At 51.4% G+C, this 15706-nt stretch overlaps 6 protein-coding genes across 10 annotated transcripts in view; 3 read left to right on the top strand and 3 right to left on the bottom strand.

Annotated features, from left to right (window-relative positions):
• Positions 1 to 47: 47 nt before the first annotated feature.
• Positions 48 to 4181, bottom strand: LOC117581548 (nardilysin-like). 2 transcript variants are annotated; one of them, XM_034268865.1, is made up of 5 exons: positions 4027 to 4181; positions 3654 to 3853; positions 1831 to 3585; positions 1490 to 1774; positions 48 to 1429 (listed from the first exon to the last, which is right to left on the bottom strand). In XM_034268865.1, exons 2-5 carry the CDS (start codon positions 3716 to 3718, stop codon positions 286 to 288), a joined length of 3249 nt encoding a protein of 1082 aa, XP_034124756.1. In that variant the 5' UTR covers positions 3719 to 3853; positions 4027 to 4181; the 3' UTR covers positions 48 to 285. The 2 variants fall into 2 exon arrangements, with proteins under 2 accessions (XP_034124756.1, XP_034124755.1); XM_034268864.1 differs by lacking the exon at positions 4027 to 4181 and having other exon boundaries at positions 3654 to 3987.
• Positions 4182 to 4486: 305 nt separating this feature from the next.
• Positions 4487 to 8223, top strand: LOC117581550 (myotubularin-related protein 10-B). Its single transcript, XM_034268868.1, has 2 exons — positions 4487 to 4782; positions 4999 to 8223. Exon 2 carries the CDS (start codon positions 5138 to 5140, stop codon positions 7625 to 7627), a length of 2490 nt encoding a protein of 829 aa, XP_034124759.1. The 5' UTR covers positions 4487 to 4782; positions 4999 to 5137; the 3' UTR covers positions 7628 to 8223.
• Positions 8224 to 8774: 551 nt separating this feature from the next.
• LOC117581268 lies at positions 8775 to 9327 on the top strand. Its single transcript, XM_034268278.1, has one exon. It carries the CDS (start codon positions 8898 to 8900, stop codon positions 9258 to 9260), a length of 363 nt encoding a protein of 120 aa, XP_034124169.1. The 5' UTR covers positions 8775 to 8897; the 3' UTR covers positions 9261 to 9327.
• On the bottom strand, positions 9280 to 10014 carry LOC117581267 (glutaredoxin-related protein 5, mitochondrial). The gene is made up of 2 exons (XM_034268277.1): positions 9633 to 10014; positions 9280 to 9575 (listed from the first exon to the last, which is right to left on the bottom strand). The coding sequence occupies exons 1-2, from the start codon at positions 9946 to 9948 to the stop codon at positions 9376 to 9378; spliced, it is 516 nt and encodes a 171-aa protein (XP_034124168.1). The 5' UTR covers positions 9949 to 10014; the 3' UTR covers positions 9280 to 9375.
• Positions 10015 to 10329: 315 nt separating this feature from the next.
• The window catches only part of LOC117581042 (flotillin-2), an 84516-nt gene continuing 79139 nt past the window's right edge, over positions 10330 to 15706 (top strand). For 3 of the 4 annotated variants that reach the window (XM_034267875.1, XM_034267874.1, XM_034267872.1), the window contains exons 1-2: positions 10330 to 10379; positions 12140 to 12273. In XM_034267875.1, coding sequence (XP_034123766.1) covers positions 12225 to 12273 — 49 coding nt within the window. In that variant the 5' untranslated portion in view covers positions 10330 to 10379; positions 12140 to 12224. The remainder of the gene's footprint in view (positions 10380 to 12139; positions 12274 to 15706) is intronic. The other variant, XM_034267873.1, reaches the window with a different exon arrangement.
• Positions 13129 to 15258, bottom strand: LOC117581035 (glucose dehydrogenase [FAD, quinone]). Its single transcript, XM_034267864.1, has 2 exons — positions 15013 to 15258; positions 13129 to 14950 (listed from the first exon to the last, which is right to left on the bottom strand). The coding sequence occupies exons 1-2, from the start codon at positions 15173 to 15175 to the stop codon at positions 13224 to 13226; spliced, it is 1890 nt and encodes a 629-aa protein (XP_034123755.1). The 5' UTR covers positions 15176 to 15258; the 3' UTR covers positions 13129 to 13223.

The raw sequence follows: 15706 nt of genomic DNA, 5'->3' as shown, positions 1-15706 counted from the left end.
GGCCACAGGCCACAGGAGCAAAGCCAAAGCAATTGCAAATTGAACGATTTTACTTGTTAATTGAATTGTTTATTCATACAGTATATAAAGTGTTTTGGTTACTCTATTCTTTTCGATTGCAACAATGATCGTCTGAGGTGTTCCATAATTGAAACAAAATGCATTTCCTGTGGGGTGAACAAGTGTTTCGAGTCTGACTTGGTCAGGCGTGCCGTGCCTGCGTACAATAGAAAATGTGGCGTCGATATCTGTGTCTGTTTCTGTGTCTGTGTCTGGTTGTCCGGCTCACGTGTTGCTTAGGGCATCCTCAATGCGAACAGTTCGACTGATTTCGGCGCCTTGCTGGTGCGCCTCAAGCGTGGGGTAGACCTCGAGGCCGCTCTTAAACTCGGAAATGTCCGTAATGGTGGAGTTATCACCGTCTTTTGGCAGGAATACAATGTTCATTTTGTTGGCCAGCGCCTCGAATAGTTGATCGTCATCGTCGTCGTCGTCGTCGTCATCTTCGGGCATTTCTTCGTCGCTGAGCTCCGCGCCAGCAGCCTTGATCGCATCATTATCATCCACAACAGTCAGCAGAGGCTCGTTCATGCCCACTGGACGATGTCCAATGACCTGCACCGATAGCTTGCGCAAATTGTTGGCATCCGTGTCGATGAGGAAGCTGATGATGTCCTCCTTGTTTAGGGTGAGCAGCACTTCGACCTGCTTGCGATTGCGATCGAAAAGATAGTCCCCGTTGCTGATCTCCTCCCAGTTGCGGCCCATCTCCGTGGACAGGGCCATGTCGGCGACCAGCTTCAGCTTGATCAGAGATTCCCTGCTGCTAACGTAATCCTCCATTGGCAGTTTCTTGAGAATTTGCAGCATCTTGAGGCGGAACGCTTCGATGCGCTCCTCGACATAGCTGGCCGTTGTTTTTGTCTCCTGCGAATTCACCATTATCGTGTAGCCGGCACTGCCGTAATTGACACGCACCGTGGCGCCCACATGGTAGCCGAGCTGCTCCTTGGTCCGCAGATGATCGAACAGCGGCTCATCGACGAACATCATCAGCAGGTCCAGTATGCTCTCCACGCGCACCGTATTCGGTCCGATTTGATAGTAGTTCGTGATCACCGTGTTCGTGTCGCTGCTGTTGAGGGCGTGGCAGCGGATGGTGTGACTGCCCAGCGGCAGCTGCACCGTGCGATCCTCCACGTACTGACGCTCCTTAATCTTTTGGCAGTTGAGGCGACTGAGCACCGCATTCAGCACATTGTGTGCCGACTCCTCCGTGTAGTTGCCCTGAATGAGCGCCTGCACGTACAACTCCTGCGGGAACTTGCGCGCAAACTCCCTCATATCCTCGAGCGTAATGTCATTGAGCGCCTTGAACTTGTCAATTGTTAGCCAGCGAATGTGCTCCAGCACACACAAGCGGATATCCCTGCAAAAGATAATAGATTTCCATTTGTGGCACATGAAAAAGAGAGAGACGACAGCTTACCGGTTGAGGGCACGCGGCTTGATCAGGTTATTGAAGTACGCCTTGCGCTGGTTCTTGATGAAGGCCGTCATTGTGCCCTCGTCGAGGGTGTCCGCCACATTGACCATGCCCTGGGCAATGGCCTCCACAAGCAAATGGAGCTTCTCATTGTAGCCGGAGACCTTCAGCAGCAGACCCTTCTCCCCGGCATTGAAGCTGTAGCTCAGCCCGGCACTGGTCGCCGGATAAAGCTCCTCGCAAACATTGAATTTAACCAACTCCTCGTACAAGGCGCACATGGCATCGCTGTGGGGAGAGAGAGTATTAAGCAAAATAAGTGGAGTGTTCAGCATGAAGCTTACTTCTTGGCACTCTGCCGCTGCAGCGGTGAGATAAAGTAGAAGGCCATGTAGGCCTCGGGCAGCTCGAATTTGTCATCCTGTCGGAACCACAGCTCGCATGTGTCAGTCTTGAGCAGTTTCTTGGGATAGGCGGGCAGATCGGGCTTGCCTTTCGCGCTCCAGAACAGCTTAAAGTCGTGGGCCACAAAGCGATTGGGTTCGGGCAAAAAGAGCTGTTCCATGGGCTTCGAATCGGTCCACAGCTGCTTCCACTTGGCCGGCATGGGCACGGTGGTGTACTCAGTGCCGAACCATGCCTCCTGCTTGTCATAGGCAATGCCCTCGTACTTGACCTGCGAGGTGATCATCAGATTGAACTTGAACTCGTTCAGATGTCCGATCAGCTCATTGAGCTGCTGCTCGTCGTAGCTGTAGTAGAGCTCCATGCCGGTGAGCACATCCTTGGGCGGGAAGTACTTGCTGTTGAAGACCAGATCCTGCACATTGTCGAAGGCCGGTCGCTGCGCTTGAAACCGGAAATTGGTCTCCTCGATGGCCTGCTGCTCCTCGTACAGCTGACGCAGTGAGCCGCAATTGGAGAAGAGCTTCACGTAGGCAAAGGTGGCGGCCAGCACCTCGTCGATGTGCTTGAAGCCCTCGTCCGTCAGGTAGATGCACACATTGAACAGGGAGTACATGCTGTTCAGATCGAAGCCGTTCTCGTCTATGCCGGCAATCAGCTGGAGGGCCCAGAGCCGGCGCCGCAGGTAGGCGCAGAGACTGCCCTTGCCCTCGGTGCCTAACAGGTAGGAGAGGAACTGATCGGGCTTGCTGCGATAGTACTGACGGACACTGGGCAGCACCCAGGTCAGCTCCACCTTGCACTCATTCTCCACGGGCTTCACGAAGAACACTTGCTCGTGGAACTCCGGACGGAAGGCTTGACGATAATCGAACTTGGTCAAGTCCGGCGCCTTGCTGTCGTTGCGTTCGATTTCGGAAAAGTGACGCACCACCATGGCCTCCAGCTCGTCGAGGGGCAGGCGTGCCTGCAGGCAAACGTACATGCGATTGGCCGAGTAATGCTCCCGACGTATCTCGTGCAGCACCTTGTACAGCGCATCATCGTCCACGTTGTCCTTGAGGGTCTTCAGGTTGCCCCATGTGAAGGTGCCGTGCGGATAGTTTTCGGTGGCCAGGCTGGCCAGCAGCTGGTCGCGGCGTGTCTCATCGTCCTGGGCTATCTGCTGGAACTCAGAGTCGACGGAGATTCGCTCGCGCTGCATGGCCTCCTGCTTCATCAGCGGATGCTTCAGCAGGGCTGTGAAGTAGTCCAGACTCGAGTCCAAATGCTTCTCGGCCACCTCGAAGTAGAAGAGCGTGTCCTCGCAATCGGTGTTGGCATTGCTGAAGCCGCCGCATTTCTTGACGTGCGCATCGAAGATGTTCTCCTCCGGATACTTCTCACTGCCCATGAAGATCATGTGCTCCAGGAAGTGGGCCAGTCCCTGGTAATTGCGCGGCTCGGCGAACGAGCCGTAGTCCACCATCAGGGCACAGGCGGCCAACTTTTCGTCGCCAGTTTCACTGCTTGCCTGGCTGCCGCTCTCCGAGGTCAGCGAATTGGTTTCGCTGCTGGAATCGGAGGAGCTGCTGCTGGACTCGCTCAGCTTTTCCCCTTCCTCCGACGACTCGATGCTGATGATGCCATCATCGGGCACTGGGCTGGGATCCGAGACGATCAAAGCATGCAGGCCATTGGCCAACACCAGGGATCTACACGAAAGCAGACACAAGGGGGTCAGGTCAATTGACTGACCGTCTTGTCGTTCAATTTCACTTACTTGTACAATTTCTTGTCGTTCTCCGACTTATCGGGCACATCCAGATATGTTACTTGGTCCGCCATTCCACTGTAGGTTCGCTGTTGCCACGGAGCTCGACTGTGGCCTCTTAATAATTGAGTGCTGCTGTTGTCGACTCGGTGTCGTGGTTGCTGCTGCTGCTGCTGCGGTTGGAAACGATACTGAAAAATTGTCGCAGACTGTCGGAATATGTAATTTAGAAATTTAATTTTTGTATCTGTAAGTTGACGCGGCCAAAACATTCACGTTTCTGTTTCAAAATACAATTTTGACTGCCGGTGCTCCCGTTTTGTTTTAGTTTTTTGGTTCCCCGAATGAGAGACTACTTGTTTTTGCGGTCGAAGCCGCCTACCTTGTTCTGTTTGGTGTTGTTTGTGTGTGTTGGTTTTTTGTGTGTGGTGTGTTGGAAGGGGAAACCGCCAGCCACGATGTGGGGAGGTAGATATGGAATATAAACGATCAAGCTATCGATACTGAGGGCTGCATTCAATTTTGATGGTTTTGTGTGTTAGAAAACATAATTTTATCTAAAATGGTGACTCAATTCCTGGACTGAAAGCCAAGAACAATAATTCATATAGTTAGCAACATCCAATGACACACAGAGTAGGAAAAGTATCGGAAATAGTTTTCCATCTTCAAAGTATTTTTTCTTAGAACTTGTCTTCTGTCTGCAATTTTAAAAGCATTGTCCATTTATTTGATTCATATTTGATTTATTTCTAGTACAGGTTTCTGTTAATATTTATATCGATGGTTTTTAAATGGACGCTGGTATTAGCTCCCTATCCGCGCACGGTCACACTAGCCAAGTGCATTAAGTGTGAGTGTCATGCGTGTGCGCGCTTGTGTGTGTGTGTGCGTACGTATTAGTAGCGTATAATTGTGGCGACAACGAAAATAAATGAATAAATAAATGCACATTAAAGAGGCATCGTGTGTGCATATGAGTACAGCATATAACGGAAAGATGACCAGGTAATATATAGCACACACACACCATCCACACCCACACCCTCACCCAACCCGATCGCTGGAAACGAGAAACACATAGAGCGGCCGCACACACACATCCCACATCCAAGAGGTGGTGGTGGTAATCGGAACGGTAAGTTCGACTGATAAACTTATCACACAACGATAATTCTAATTTCGTCTATGTTCACTGTCTCTCTCGCTCTCCTTCTCTCACCCACTACATTTGTCTAAATTTCTTGCATATCTCTCGCCCGCTCCCGCTCTCGCTCTGTCTGTGGCTTTTGTGTATTTTATATTATTAATTATTATTTGTTTTGTTGTTTTTGTTTTTCGATGTGCTGCACAGGAAGAGAGCCGAGTTCTGAGTAGCGGTACAAATTCGAAATCCGGAACGAGGCCCCCAGGCAGACAGGCAGGAAATAAAAAGTAATTGAATATTCAAGAGACGTGCCGCAGCAATAATTGCCAGGGCAACAAATTGGACGATGGCCACTGGCGGCGGCAGCAGCGAGATGCCAGACCATCGGAAGCGGAACACCTTCACCAGCTATGTGGCACCGTTGCCGGGCGATATGCGCGCCACGGCGGACACGAACGAATGGTGCCTGCCCAGCGACCTGAGGGACGTGCATCTGGCCCGGCCCCGGCTGCTGCAGGGCGAACAGATTGTGGCCTCGGCCCCCGCCTACATGTACTCGCCCATCGACCCCATGGACAGTGGCAGTGGCGGCAGCGGTGCTGGCAACAGCGAGTCCAATCCGCCGCATAAGGAGGCCACATTCGGACTGCTGAGCGTGACCAACTTCAAGTTGGCATTTGTGCCTTTACATGCCAGACGACCGACGGCAGTGGCGCCCCTGTGCGACCTGTACCAGGAGAACCTCTATCTGGGGCGGAACGATGTCACCCTGAACAACATCGACCAGATCTACACGATCGCGGAGCTGGGCAGGGCGGCCAGTGCGCTGCAGGCGGCGCGCATGGCCAGCAACAGCAGTCGCCGGAAGAAGCTGGAGCCCTTCAAGCAGCACACGATCAACGGACGGATTGCCGCCCTGCACATCATCTGCAAGAACTTTCGGCTGCTCAAGTTCGCCTTCCAGCAGCAGGACTCCAAGCTGAGCGGCGTCAGCGATCACGGCAAGCTGATAGCATCGGCCCTGGTCCGCTTCGCCTATCCGATGCGGCACGATCTGAGCTTCGCCTATGCCTACCGCGAGCCGTACTATTCCACACTCGGCGCCTCGGGCGTCAGCATGTACGCCACGAAGAACGATTGGGCCCGGGAGCTGATTCGCTGCGGCGCCACCGAGTGGCAGGTGGTGAGCAGCAGCAGTGTCCAGCTGCTGCAGAATCCCCTGCAGGCGGGCAAGTACTCCGTGCCGCCGCACTTCGTTATACCCAAGAGCTGCAGCGTCGAGCGTTTCCTGGACCTGTCGCGTGCCTTCTGCGACTCACGTGCCGCCTTCTGGGTGTACAGCTACGGCAGCAGTGCCGCCTCCCTGGTGCGCCTGGCCGAGCTACAGCCGGCGGCCCAGCAGGACACAAAGGTGGAGAACATCATGCTGGAGCTGGTGCGCAAGTGTGACGAGCGCAAGCAGCTGAAACTGCTCCAGCTAACGGATCGTCTGCCGAGCACACAGGACGTACTGCGCGCGTACCAGAAGCTGAGGCGCCTCTGCACGCCGGAGACGCCCGAGAAGTTCATGATGCAGGACGACAAGTACCTGGGGCTGCTGGAGAAGACCAATTGGCTGTTTTATGTCTCTCTGTGTCTGCGCTTCTCCAGCGAGGCGGCGGCCACACTGCGCGCTTCCACCACTTGTGTTCTGCAGGAGTCGAACGGCCGGGACCTGTGCTGTGTGATCAGCAGCCTGACCCAGCTGCTGCTCGATCCGCACTTCCGCAGCATCGATGGCTTCCAGTCGCTGGTGCAGAAGGAGTGGATCGCCCTCGAGCATCCCTTCCAGCGTCGGCTCGGACATGTCTACGCGGCGACCCTTGGCGGCGAGCATGTCCTCGAGAGCGAACAGAGCCCCGTCTTCCTGCTGTTCCTCGACTGCGTGTGGCAGCTGCTGCAGCAGTTCCCCGACGAGTTCGAGTTCTCCCAGACATATCTGACGACGCTGTGGGACGCCTGCTTCATGCCCATCTTCGACACGTTCCAGTTCGACAACCAGGCGCAGCGGGTGCGCGCCGTCAAGGACTCACCGCTGGTCCTGCGTCCCGTCTGGGACTGGAGCGAGCAGTTCACCGACAAGGACAAGATGTTCTTCAGCAATCCGCTCTACCAGCGCCAGCGGAACGAGACAATGTCCCACTCATCCTCGGCGGGCCATCAGAATCGACGCTCGCTGGCCGTGGGCCAGAAGGGATTGGCCACATCGACGCCGTCGCGCAACACCATCAATCCGCAGCTGTTTGCAACGCATTCGTCGGTGCCACAGGACCGGTACCTGCTGCCGGCGCACCGCATTTTCGATCTGGCCGTGTGGGATCAGTGCTACTATCGGTGGCTGCCCGTCCTCGACATCCGAGGCGGGGGCCAGGCCCAGGTAGATCTGTTCCATCGCCTGCTGCTCGGCAACATAGCCAAGGTGCAGCGTTGCCTGGACCTCCAGAGCTTCGACGATCTGCCCGATGCCTACTACGAAGCCACAGGAGAGCAGAGGCCCAATCAGCAGCTGATCAGCGCCCAAGGCGGTGGCGGTGGTGCGCCAGATGTCGACCAGGATGGCGAGCCCATTGAGTACGTGGACGGGGTGGAGAGGCGACGCAAGCCGAAGGCGGCCACACCGACGAACAGCCTCAACTCGGTCGGGGGCGCCATGCAGCTGTCGACGCTCTCCTCGTTCTTTCCGTTCGGCAATCCGATTGCCGGAGATGCGCCCCACCAGCTCTACGATATACTGAGCAGCAGCACCGAATACTTGTTGGACACCTCGTCCATTCTGGACAAGTCGTCGATTGTGTGAGCGGTCAGCCGTGTGCTTAACCCTTGTGCGGGCACCGTACTCCTTCCTCTCTCCACTCCTCCACTCACGCACAACCGCAACAGCAATCGCAATCGCAATCGCAATCGCAGGCAGGCAACTAAGAGCAGAACGGACTTTGGATCGGATCCACATCCATATAACCTCACCCTCCCCCCTCCCCAGATGTATACATTGTTCCAATCCGCTGTTTACTTTCAAAGCTGAACTTTAGAAGTATTAAACACAAAACAAACCACTAACAAGAAACTAACTTTTTTACATAAATGGCATATCGCTTTTAACAAATTTGATTATATTGTTAACTAATAAGCAAGTTATCGCATAAGTTTTTTTTTATTACTATTATTATTATTATTACAATTATTACTTCCTACGTTTCGCACACCACACAGACATAGAACGAGCAACAAGCAACCAGCAAGCAGTGGCTATTTATGGCGGCAACGAAATAGGAAGTACAATACCATATAACAACAAACGACAAGCAATCGACATAAAACAATACAAAGAGAGATAAAAAAAAGCAAAACAAAACAAAACAAAAAACCAACTAAATCAATATGTATTATATTGTATGTAATTAAATAAACTGAATATTATATCGATTAAATATATACATTATATTTAAAAATAAATCAAAATTGTGACAACAAATCAACCTTGGACATTTTTCTTTCGTTTAAAGCAAAAGATTTTAAATCTAAATAAAATGTAATATTGTTTTCATAATTTCCTATAAGAAGTAATATTTTATTATAAGAAAAATACATTTTTGATATTATTATGGCAAACATATTGGCAAATTGATAGGTTCAAAAAAACATGATCAAATTTTTAGTTTTATTTTTATTCTTTCGTAAATTTTTCAATTTGTACCACTCTTCAATTAAACAATTATTTGTTTCAACTTTATCAAGATAATTATACATACAATTAATTAATAGCTGACATCTGAATTTAAAATTGATTATTAATTTAAAAATATATGTACATACTCACCAGAATACGATTAATACGTCCATATATAATATATATATATATTATAAAACAAACCAAACTCAACATTTGTGGGGCTATAATTTCTTGCCGAAACACAAGGGTTAAGCATGACCCGCGATCTCGATAGTCGATTGATCTTCGATAGACTCTTCACAAAGTGGATTAACAGTTATATTTTGCATGCGCAAAACAAATAAAGTAATTTAATTCTTAAAGTGGTAAGTGCACGCTGCATGGCCATCGCCACAAGATGGACACAGAGGAGAAGCCACATTGGGCGACCGATTCGGAGCCGCAGCTCGAGATTCAGACTGAACCGGACTCGCAGCCGCAATCGCAACAGCTGACGGATGACCTGCTGAAAGAAACGCCATCACCGGCAGTGCCCATGCGGCGTCCACGTCGCCTGGCGCCACCGATGCCGGCAGAAGATGTGCTGCGCCGCTCCATAGCGGACAGCCTCATGCAGATTGTGGTAAATATGGCAAATGTCGAGTACCGGCGACAATGTTGCGAGATTTTGCAGGTGAGCGAGCTGGCGCACGAGGCCCATGACAAGATTCTGGCCGCCCTGCAGCGCATAGACGAGCAGCGGCCAGCTGGTCCCAAATGATGGGCACTTTTTGCTATCATTAGTCTCTGTATCAGTTAAACATTTAATAATAAACAATTGCTAACAATTAGGTTTGTAGGGGGAGGTGTTTGATGTTTGGATGATCTGCCGGGCACTACTTTTTCTTTTCCTCCGCATTGGGCTCCTGCTTGGCCTCCTCTGCCTTCAGCAGCTCGGAGATAATGCCGACCTTCTTCAGCTCCTCAATCAGATCTCCGCTTTGATGCAATTGCAGCAAAATGTCACAGCCGCCAACGAACTCGCCATCGATGAACACCTGGGGGATGGTGGGCCAGTCAGTGTACTCCTTGACGCCTGCAAGAAGATGCGCTCAAGTGGATAAACTTGGCATTGTGAAATACTCGGACTCACCTTGACGCAGGGCCTCGTTCTGGAGGACATCGTGGGCGTCGTATTGTACGCCATGCATACGCATGATCTGCACAACGGCGTTGCTGAAGCCGCAGCGTGGTGCCTGGGGATTTCCCTTCATGAAGACGACCACCTTGTTGGTGCGCACCAGTTTCTCGAGCGTGGATTTGTCCACAACATCGGCCGCGGATGCCGGTGGGGTGGCATCGGCGCTGTACCAGCGCATGGAACGTGCTGCAGTGGCCGCCGCATGGTTGCCGGCTAGTGGGGCACGCGCGTAGCTCTGACGCAACAATGTTTGGCAAATTCTGTTCATTTTATTAAATGTATTTCTTTCCACCGACTTATCTAATTTAAAACAACAACAATGAGTCTCCACTGACTAGTGATGTGATTTTGACAAGCACCATCGATCGCATGAAATGTTGCGATATTTTGGCTTGATTTTTATATCGAGCTTTAAGGGCGCTGGTTCGTGATACCACTTTGATTCGTTGGCCTAATCAATAAACACACTTTTTTTTATATTATTTTATTGGGATAATTCAAAGGCAAGCCACACAGCTGCTAATGTTGCACTTTGCCATCAATCGATTACCGCCTATCGCACAGGAATATCGTTGCTCTTGCAAGCGAACAATATATTTTTTTCTTAAAATATATTTCCACCTATCGATATATCAATATATATCGAATATCCTTCCCGACGGACGGACGGTTTACGGAGTTTGTGCGATTTCTTGTGCGGTAAATTTTCAATAATAAATGAATATTAATTGAAAACATTAACAATAAATTAGAGCCGATACTCAGATCAATTAAACTTGTGCGCGTTTGCCCCCAGGCGCATTTTTTTCTAATATTTTTCTTGCTGTTCTGTGAGTGAAAAATGGAATCGAACAATCGAAAAACGTCGCAAACAAATGCGGCCGCCTGTGGGATGCTGTTTCCTCTACGCGCGCGATTGTTGTTTTGAGCCGGGTCTCTGCCCAACCAAATCTGATCATTTCAATGGCTATAGTCAAAATCGGGGATAGAGGTGCTGTGGGAGAGGCTTACAGTGGGGCGGCCGGTACAGCAACAGCAGCAGCAGGTCGCAATAACAAAACATTGTTTACCTCCTATTAGACCCTGCAGCGGCACAGCAACCCCCAATCAGAATTATTAACTAAGGGTTAAATATTTCCCCAGTATGTGTCTGTGTGTGTGTGTGTGTGTGTGTGTTTGAGTGTGCTTGGTGTTTAGGTCTCCCTTTTGTGATTCCCTTTTTCTATCTTTTTGTTCTAATCTGAATAGTTCGCGTGCATTGGTGAGGGGTGCAGGGGCACGCCAAGCAATGATGAGCTCATTGATAAGCCACTCTCCCCTGCAAACACACTCTCTCCCACACACTCCCAAACTCTCCCTCTCTCTCTCTCGCTCTCTCTCTTGCTCTCTTCTTCGACCAGCCCTCCCCAAGGTATATTGAGCACGAGGTGAGGCATTGCCGCTTCTACGCACACGCATAGGTTCTTCCGGCACGCGTCCAGTTCTGGCAGGCAATGGAAATGGTTTTTGATGGGGCCCTCCACTACCTTATATTGAATGCACCCTTCGCTCGCATTTCACTTTCAACGTTTACGTCATGCCGCCCCCTGCCATGACTCGACTGCGACCCTACCCACCATCCCTCACCACTGGGTGCGCGGTTCTATTTTTGCCAGAAACTCGCGTTTCTTTTATTTGAACTTTGATTCAAATGTATGCACATGTAGTACATACATACACATGCACATCTTTATGAACAATAAAAACAAATCACGCGCAAAAGTTTATCAAGTGGAACCCCGCAGCGGGGATTTCTACATTTTATTGAAAACTGAGAATTTGTTCAGATTAATTCAATTCCATTTTGCACATTCCATCTGATCGAGTGTGTGGGTACATACATATGCGTACATGTATGTAAATATGTATGTACACATTTTGTATGCTAAACAAGTTGCCGGAGACGCCGCCCCAAAGCAGAAAGCTTCTAAAAGCAAGAGATACAAAAATGCGATAAATTATAAAAGCAAAACAGAAGAGAGGAGACGAGACGAGACGAGACGAGACGACACGAAAAGCAACAATAACAACAACAGTTCGGGGAGAGAAACCGCGTAGCATACCTGCGGGCCGCGTTACCAAAGCTCACATTCGTTCATTCCATTACGGAATACTCTTCCCATTTGCGGTGATCCTCTCCGTTCATTGAACCACTTTGCTACCCTCGATCATAGCGGCTTATGCGGGCTTGGATTACAGTTAGCTTTCGTGCAGAAAAGAGAGCCATACAATAAACAGCACAAAAATAGCACCGCTTAGGCGTTCCATTCATCGCGCGAATAGGAAAAGTGAACAAATATGACTATAGTTATCCCGTTTGAAGTGTTTGTTTGAAAGTGCATCTAAAACCTCGTCCATCAAAGTTTAATTTCCCTTTTTTGTTTTTTTTCGACCACTTTTGTTGTTGTTTCTCCGTTTAGAGCAGGAAACCCAGAAGTGAGAGGAGCTTTTTGGATACAAAAATCGAATAGAAAACAAAACACCCACCCAAAACATCCATCCAAAATGGGCAACATACACACTACGGGTCCGAATGAGGCGTTAATTGTTTCAGGTAAGTTCTCAACCCTCTCAACACATCCATACATACATGTACATGAACACCCTTTGTGGGGGTGCAGTGTGTGTGTGTGTGTGTGTGTGTTGGCTTTGCAGCCGCCTGTTGACTTATTTTCAAACGTTGCAATTAGAAAGCCGCACGTTGACAGGGCGACAGGCAGCCAGGGTAAGCCAGGGCTGGGTGCCAAATGGATATTTCCATTTGAAATTCAGAGAATTTATGATAATTCGTTTAGATACATTGAAGGCAGACGCAAGAGAACTCACATAACTTTAAGTTAATTAATAATTAAAGTATTTATATAAATTCTCCTCTCCACTGTTGCCTTTTCTCTGCTCCATTATGGGCGGATTTTCTGTGTGCAAGTTTCCCATAACAAAACGGGTATTTGTCGGGTACAAGTTTAGTGTTCAAATAAACACAAAAGCTTTGCTGAACATCAGCAGTACAGCTTTCCGCCTCCAGTGTCCTGGCTATGGGGCATATTGAATGTTTTTACGTAGCCATAGGGAAAAAGGAAGCACAAGCACAGTGATAACCACTTGTATGCGCACAACCCTGATGTCAAGCTCCCCTCCACCCTTCTGCACCTCCATCTCCATCTCCATCGACACAGATAGACCCCACCAGCTTCCGAGTCAAACTACCCCCTGTTGTTGTTGATGATATGATGGTGAGGCCAGTGCCTGCTGTGCCTGTGCCACATCCAATGCGGCTTTTCAACCCTTGTGCGGTCGCGGTCTTGGGTTAATGCACTCTCCAGGCCGCCCAACCCCCAGGGCCTATGCGCCCTCTCCTACATCACACACAAACGTAGAAAACGGCTGTCTGGCAGGACAGACGCACTCGTTAAGGTAATTCCATTTAATTAACTCTCCAAGTAAGCCTCCCGCTCCGCTCCACTCCGCTCCGCTCCACTCTACTCCCCTCCACTCCTCTAATACTCAACTCCAGTCGGAGCGTATCATGTCCGCTGCCTTCTCCCCGATCATAAAGGCCGCCGCATTGGTGTGGGCCGTGGGCGGCACGGGAATGATGCTCGTGTCCACCACCCGCAGTCGCCTCATGCCGTGCACCCGCAGCTGGGGACTGACCACGGCACTGGGATCGCTCGAGGGACCCATGCGACAGGTGGCCACCTGGTGGTGGAGCGTGTACGAGAGGTGCCGGATGGAGCAGCGCCAGTAGTCGTCGGAGGCGAAGGCCAGGGACTCGCAGCCGGGCACAGGGCGTTCCAGGAGCCGCGCACCAATTGACTGCAGGGCGGGCATCTGGGAGATGCGAATGGCCGCCTTGATGCCATCCAGGATGTACTCCACATCCTCCTCGGCCACAAAGTACTTGGGATCGATCTTGGGCCAGCCCAAGGGATTGCGATCCCGCAGCCAGAGGCGGCCGACGCTCTGCGGATGGAAATGCATCACCAGAAGGGTGAAGTGATCCTGCTGCCTGAGGGCCAGCTGCCTGTACATGCTGTCGTAGATCTCATCCTTGAAGTTGGCCCCCAGCTTGAGGGCAGTGCCCTCGTCACTGGCCAGGCTACCCGCCACCATGATCAGCTCGATGTCCGGCCAGTCCTGGGGCAGGGTCGAGCGGCCTGTCTTCAGGAAGGCCAATGCCTCCACACCGCCAATGGTGCTGAGCCTCGTGGCCGGATTTCCCGCCAGCAGAAACGACAGCGCCTCCCCGGCCGTCACTCGGGACGAGAAGGTCGTCTGGCCCGTGGTGTTGGTCACAAAGGTGGGCCCAAAGTGGCACATGTGATCGTAGAGCCGCTTCCCCACCGGTAGCGCCTGCACGAGGGGCACCCCAATGGCCTTCAGGTTATCCGCCGGTCCGATGCCCGACAGCATCAGCAGCTGCGGGGAGTTGAAGGCCCCCGCCGACAGGATGACCTCCTTGCGGGCCTTGAACGTATAGACCCGATTCTGGTAGCGGAACTCCACGCCGTAGGCAGACTTTGTCTCCGCATCGATGAGCAGCCGCGTGACCTGCGAGAAGGTGAAGATGTGCAGATTGGATTTGCGGTAGTCCCTCACCGGCTGGATGTACGCCGCGTAGGCGCTGTGTCGCCTGCCGTTGCGCGTCGTGGCCTGAACATAGGAGACTCCCAGCTGCGACTCGCCGTTGTAGTCGGTGCGGGGAAGTCCCGCCTCCACCGAAGCCTCCACGAAGGCATCCACCAGCTGGGTGCGGAAGCGCACATACTCCACGCTGAGGGGTCCGCTGTGGTTGTGGTACGGCGACTGTTCCAGCCCCTGCAGCTGGGCGGACTCGCTGCGCAGGAAGTAGGGCAGGACCTCGTCGTAGCTCCAGCCAGGATTGCCGGCGGCGGCCCAGCCATCGAAGTCTCGCCTGTTGCCCCGATTGTAGATCATGTAGTTGATGGCGCTGGTGCCGCCCAGGACCTTGCCGCGGGGCAGGGCGCACTCCTGGTTGTTCATGGCCTGGCAAGAGAGGCGCTGCGGCACGGAGCGGTAGCCCCAGTTGGAGGCCGTTTGCTGCAGATAGCCGGCCAGGACGGGCGTCAAGTGGAAAATATTCTCCACACCGCCCGCCTCGAGGAGCGCCACCTTCCAGCTGGGATTCTCCGAGAGACGAGCGGCGACCGTGCAGCCAGCTGCACCTGCTCCTACCACTATGAAGTCGTATGTGGCCAGATCCTGGGGCACTGCGGCAGCACAATTGAAAAGCATTAGACGGAGATCTCGGCTGATCTTGGCTGCCACTCACCATTGGGTCGCGTGGCCTGCTCCAGCAGATTGACAAGACCCAGCTGCTGCAGCTGATCCAGAAGCCTCTGATGGCCGATCGCCTGAACTGCGTCCAGCAGGAGTAGCGGCAGGAGGAGGCAGCAGGTCAGTAGGCTCTCTGGACTGCTCATGATGGACTGCATTTGGGCAATTGATGGACTCAAATGAGTTGGGAGTGGGGATGGAAGTTGCTTTTAAGCCACGGCCCTGGAACGCCCAATGGAGTGACTCAGTCGCCACAACAGGGAGGTGCCTTTTTAGGTGTTGTTGCTGCTGTTAAACTCCCATCAAATGCTGTCCCCACCCATCTGTAAGCCCCAGCCTGTATTTGATGCCATAAAAACTGCATACCCTGTAGACGCTTTTGGCTGTTTTATGCATGGAAATTTAAGGTTGAAAATAATTGGATTTGAGCAACAAATTAATTGGAAAATGCAGCGGAGCAGAGGAGTGCAGAGGAGTAAAACCCAAGGAGCTCGGAATTGAATTAAACTCCTGAATAAATTATGAACAAAATGAACCAAATGATGGACTAGAATTTAAGTAAAAGAAGCAACAAATAAAAGCTTAAAGAAACACTTGAACAAAATTATCACAGCAAAGAGCGAAAGTAAAGGAAAGGATGAAAACAGACAAATTGTTCAGCGCCAAGTCCAAGATGAGAGCAAAATAAG

Source organism: Drosophila guanche, unplaced genomic scaffold, assembly GCF_900245975.1.
Source record: "Drosophila guanche unplaced genomic scaffold, DGUA_6, whole genome shotgun sequence".
NCBI lineage: Eukaryota > Metazoa > Arthropoda > Insecta > Diptera > Drosophilidae > Drosophila > Drosophila guanche.
This window is presented reverse-complemented; position numbering and strand designations above follow the sequence as displayed.